A 5,415-nucleotide genomic window follows, 5' to 3' on the forward strand; every position below is an offset into this window, starting at 1 on the left:
GTTTGGCCAGGAGGCCAGCTCTAGGAAGAGTCCTGGTTGTTTCAAACTTCTTCCATTAAGGGTAACAGAGACTACATGCTTCTTTGACCCTTCAATGAAGCAGAATTTGTTTTCTGAACTCTTCCACAGATGTGTTGCTTGACGCAAACCTGCTTCTGAGCTCTTCAAAACCTTCTGAGCTCTACAGGCAGTTCTTTTGCCTCAGTGCTTGATTTTTGCTCTAATATGCATTATCAGCTATTCTTTTATTAAGACGTGTGCCTTTCCAAATCATACCCATTCAATTGAATTTGCCACAGTTTAACTTCACTTGAAGTGTAGTAACATCTACAAGCAATTTGAATGCTCCTGAGCTAAATTTCAACTGTCCCAGATAAGGGTAGGAATACTTATGCAATGGAATCATTTTAGTTTTTATCATTTCTGGTTTTTGTTTTACAATTATGGTGTATGGAGTGTAGATTGATGTGACAAAAAAAGTAATTTAAAGCAGTTTAACATAAGGCAGCAACATAACAAAACGTGAAAAAAATGAATACTTTCGCAAGGCACTGTAATATTATGTATAATATAAAATATTACAAATAAAATACACATAGTATAACTACCAATCCACCAATCATTCCACTGTTTATGGTTTCCACATTAATATAGAATTCAAAAGATGTGCTTTCTGATTTTGCAAACAACTTCCAGCACAGCTCATCCAATAGAATTTATTTCTTTTATCATATTGCTGTTGCCACCATATTAAAAACGCATCTCGAGTGGCTTATTACTTTATTTGATTAAAACCATTTTCTCTCTCTTTGCTCTTTCTTTCAGCAGCCTGTGTAAGTGGAGAACAAGAACAATTTCAAGAGCCCTCTGAGTCCCCCTGGGCTCTGCAGTCTGTGGCAGAGGAGGAAACGCGTTTACCCTGTCGATTCAATGTATCCAACAGTGAGATTAAGGTGGTGCAGGTGATGTGGATTCGAGAAAACTCAAATGGAGGTGAAGAGCAGATTATCACTGCTCATTTCAGTGAAGGCCAGACAGGTAAAACAAACTTTTTTCTTTGTCTTTTACTTTACAGATATCAAAACATAATTTGTTACATATTTTTCAGAATGTTATTGTTCTTTCATTTTACTAATATTGTTATCACCAAAGAAAACCTTGCATTCCCAAAACACCCTTTTACCAATAAATGAACACATTCTGCATTGTTATCGCCATGGGTATGATGATGCATCAATGTGTACATTGGTTAATGTATTTATTTCAAAATATGACAGTAAAAGCTTTAAAAGACCTCTCTGTGAACAGGGGTTCAAGTAATATACACTGTAAAAAAAAAAGATTTTTTGACTTCAAAATTTCATGTTTAATTTATGTTTTTAATTCATGTTTAAATTTTTTACATTGCGGACTTCAAACAATATCCTTTATAGGGAACTCGGAGTCATTTCAAATATGTTATTCTGCAGGGTTTAATCTGATTTTTGTCTCTTCCTTGAATCTGATAGTGTAACTATACTTGTACTGTACAATTGATTCAGTTCTTGCTTTCATTTCTCGTCTTGCATTCATTTTCAATGAATCATTAAGCAGATGGGGTTTTTTTCAGTTCACTTTTGTAAAGAAACATGAAAAGAATTTTTCATGCAGGAACCATTAGTGCAGAATCTTTAATATTTCTTCTTAATTTTCATTTCTTTGAGAAACAAACTTCATGTTTATTTACAAGTTTTGTTTTTTTGCATTCCTTTTTTTTTTTTTTTTTTTTTTTTTTTTTTTACATGTTTCACAAAAATGGTCAGAAACCGAATCTTACTGTCACATGTCACATTTCATTCTGTTTCTCTCTCACAGAAAACCCTGCATACTCGGGGCGTGTTCGGTTTGCAACCAGCGACCCAATAACAGACTCTGCTCTGATTATTATGGGCACACGTTCTGCAGATGAGGGCAAATACATCTGCAAAGTCGCCACCTTCCCCACTGGAAACTTTGAGACAGAGATTTTGGTCACAGTGTGGAGTGAGTACATTAATCAGGGCTACATGGGCAAACAGAAGATGGCAAACTTTTGTCATACAAAACTCTGTGTGACTGTTCATATTTTATATATTAGCACAGGGGTGGCCAGCCTTGGTCCTGGAGAGCCACAGTCCTGCAGAGTTCAGCTCCAACCCTAATCGAACACAAACGAACAAGCTAATTAAGGTCTAAGGGTTACTAGAAAGCTACAGGCAGGTGAGTTTTTATCAAGGTTGGAGCAAAACTCTTCAGGACTGTGGCTCTCCAGGACCGACATTGGCCACCCCTGTATTAGCACATTGGAAGATCACTATAAAGCACTTTTGATTTTCAGCACAAACTCTGGTTGACATTGTATCTGATTTTGGTCAAGAACTTCCAACTTAAACAGGAAAAGGTTGTCTGACTAACACCTGCCCACAGACTGCTGCGACACCATCAGTCTCTTAACTTTTGTGTTCCCACGAGAAACTTTGCGTCCAAAACGTTTGTCATGAAAGTATTAAGAGGTGGGTGGAAAAACTATATTTCAGTGCTTTTGCGAGCAAATGTGAACACAAACGTTTAGCAAGTGAACGTAACGTTTCTTGTGGGAATGCTGCAATGTAAAAAGAAAATTAGTAAATAAAAAAAAATAGGTAGATTTAAAAATCTCAAATTTTTTGTTCCCTCAAGTGACATTTTATGAGACAATGCAAAAGCGTTGAAATGTCATTTTTCCTCCCATCTCATATTTTTTTTCCATTACCATGTCCCCTTAGCTTCTTCGTAGTGATTAGGTTTAAAATCAACAGAGTTTATTCGAGTCTTATGTATATGCAGTGACTTTGCAGCAGTTAGCGATAAAGGATTTAGCCCTCAGTGATACAGGACAAGGATAACGTAAGCCTTTGATTTTTTTTTAAACATTACCATTGTCATTTCATTCAACGTCCCATACATGTACAGAGAAAACCCATTAACCATAAAGCTAGCACTGCTCTGATGTATACAGTTATTGTTCTCAGAATAACACAAAAGCATTGTCTGCATCAATGGGAGTGATGATGGACGTATTAACCTGGAAGTGTTCATTGTTGCTCCGATTACAAGATCATATAATAGCTACTGCTTTCTCCTTCAGAAGTATTGTTTATGGTTGTGTTCAAGCAGACTGTTAGAAACAGGAAAGCAGACAGGGAAGTCCATTTCACACTTTAGAAAATGTCATAAATTAGACACTGGTGAAATACCTGCTAAAATTTTGTTTAAAAAATACTGTTTGTACTGTCAGTACTTAATTGTAAAGATTAAATCCTATTTATTATGTTTTTAATTACCATTTATTATGTATTTATCATTTCACAGCTAAACCCATTACATCCCTGCAACCGTTCATCCTGGTTGAGGGCCAGTCATTCGGTCCGGCCGCTGTATGCCGTTCGGTGGCTAAGCCAATGGCAGGCCTCTCCTGGGACACGGAGCTCGCGGGTCAGAGTCAAAACCGTAGCTCAGATGGTGAGGTGGCCTCTATCCAGTTTTCTCTCCACCCTCTCCGTAACATGAACGGGCAGAAGCTGGACTGTCTGGTCTGGCATCCATCGCAAAAAGGTCCAGAGAGGATCTCCAGTAACCTTATAGTACACTGTGAGTCCTAATCTCACACACTTATTGTAAATATATATCAGAAATGTCTGGGTCATAATTCCACATTTTTGTGACATGCTTTTCCCCTCGAATTCTTATTACTGTAAATAAAAAATGTAACTCTAGCAATATCATCCTGTTCAATTCGGTGTTAATTGAATTAAGTACAATACTGTTATTTGTACAATGCAGTATTTTTAATATGTTTTTAGTAGTATATCATTTTAATAAAAAAAAATCCATTATAGTAATAATATTTTTTTATAATTACTTTTTCACTACTAAAAACGATGGAGAGGAGCATATGTCCTTAATTATCATTAATCACTTATTCAAAATATAATTTCTTATTTCGAACACTCTAAAAAAATGCTAGGTTAAAAACAACCATTTCTGGGTTATTTGGCAGAAATTGGTTAGATTTGGTTAAAGGGATAGTTCACCCAAAATGAAAATTAGACCATGATTTACTCACCCTCAAGCCATCTTAGGTGTAGATGACTTTCTTCTTTCAGACAAAAACAATCAGAGTTATATTAAAAAATGTCCTGGCTCATCCAAGCTTTATAATGGCAGTGAATGGGTGTTTTTCATCAATAGTCCAAAAGAAGTCCAATAAAGTGCATCCATCCATCATAAAAAGTGTCCCACACGGCTCGGGGGGTTAATAAAGACCTTCTGAAATGAAGTGTTGCATTTGTGTAAGAAAATTATCCATATTTAAAACTTTATAAACTGTAATCTCTAGTTTACGTTAACTGTCGTACGTGCGTTCACGAGAGAGTGGCGTTCCAGCGGATGACGTAGGCGAACGCGGAAGTGATGAATGCGGAAGCGCAGAGGAGAGAGCAAAACAAAACACCGGTCACGAATTAAAAGTGCAAAACGAAGATTTTTAAAGAAAAATGTCGGATGATTTCGAGATAAGCCAAGAGGAGACCTTTGGTTTTCTTTCGGTTTTCCTTTGCTGTAAACAAATCTAGGTTCTCGCGAGACTAGCATATTCTCACTGGAGCTTACACTATGTCCTACGTGATCCGCTGGAACACCACTCTCTCTTGTGTACATGCGTACCGCAGTTATAGCGGAAGCTAGTTTATAAAGTTTTAAATATGGATATTTTTTCTTACAAAAATGCATTAATTCACTTCAGAATGCCTTTATTCACCCCCTGGTGTGGGACACTTTTTATGATAGATGGACGAACTTTATTTTGCTTCAAAATCTGGACCGCTACAAACAGTACTGAGATTAGATAACATATTTTAAAGGGGTCATATGATGCTTTTTTAAAGATCATTATTTTGTGTATTTGGTGTAACAGAATATGTTGACATGCTTTAATGTTCAAAAAACACATTATTTTTCAAATACTGTACATTATTGTAGGTCCTCTATGCCCCGCCTCTCTCAAACGCTTCGTTTTCTACAAAGTCCCTCCTTCTGACAAGCGCAGTCTGCTCTGATTGGCCAGTTGACCCAGTGCATTGTGATTGGCCGAACACCGCAAGCACTCGTCGGAAATGTAACGCCCCTTACCATAATCGCGAGCTTCATCTTTCAAAATAAATGTAAAGACAGTAAATAATGTCATTAGTTTTACCATCAGTTCAAGCCCGAAAGGGGAACAGACACAGTAATGATGCAGTACACAAGCCGCGGTTAAGACAGCTGACGCTACTGTGATGTGACGCTGTCTCTCTCTCTCTCACACACACACACGATGCGCAAAACTCCGCATTTGAACAGTCAATAGCAAATACTTAA

At 37.0% G+C, this 5,415-nt stretch overlaps 1 protein-coding gene across 4 annotated transcripts in view; it reads left to right on the forward strand.

Annotated features, from left to right (window-relative positions):
• Window positions 1–5,415, forward strand: part of nectin4a (nectin cell adhesion molecule 4a) — a 21,823-nt gene that overhangs the window by 5,172 nt on the left and 11,236 nt on the right. For 3 of the 4 annotated variants that reach the window (XR_001633029.1, XM_016474818.1, XM_016474821.1), the window contains exons 2-4: window positions 826–1,038; window positions 1,855–2,022; window positions 3,370–3,648. Coding sequence is in view for 3 of the 4 variants with exons in the window: in XM_016474818.1 (XP_016330304.1) it covers window positions 826–1,038; window positions 1,855–2,022; window positions 3,370–3,648 (660 nt within the window). In the remaining variant the exon portion in view is untranslated. The remainder of the gene's footprint in view (window positions 1–825; window positions 1,039–1,854; window positions 2,023–3,369; window positions 3,649–5,415) is intronic. The other variant, XM_016474820.1, reaches the window with a different exon arrangement.

Source organism: Sinocyclocheilus anshuiensis, unplaced genomic scaffold (assembly GCF_001515605.1).
Source record: "Sinocyclocheilus anshuiensis isolate Anshui unplaced genomic scaffold, SAMN03320099.WGS_v1.1 scaffold1644, whole genome shotgun sequence".
Lineage (NCBI taxonomy): Eukaryota > Metazoa > Chordata > Actinopteri > Cypriniformes > Cyprinidae > Sinocyclocheilus > Sinocyclocheilus anshuiensis.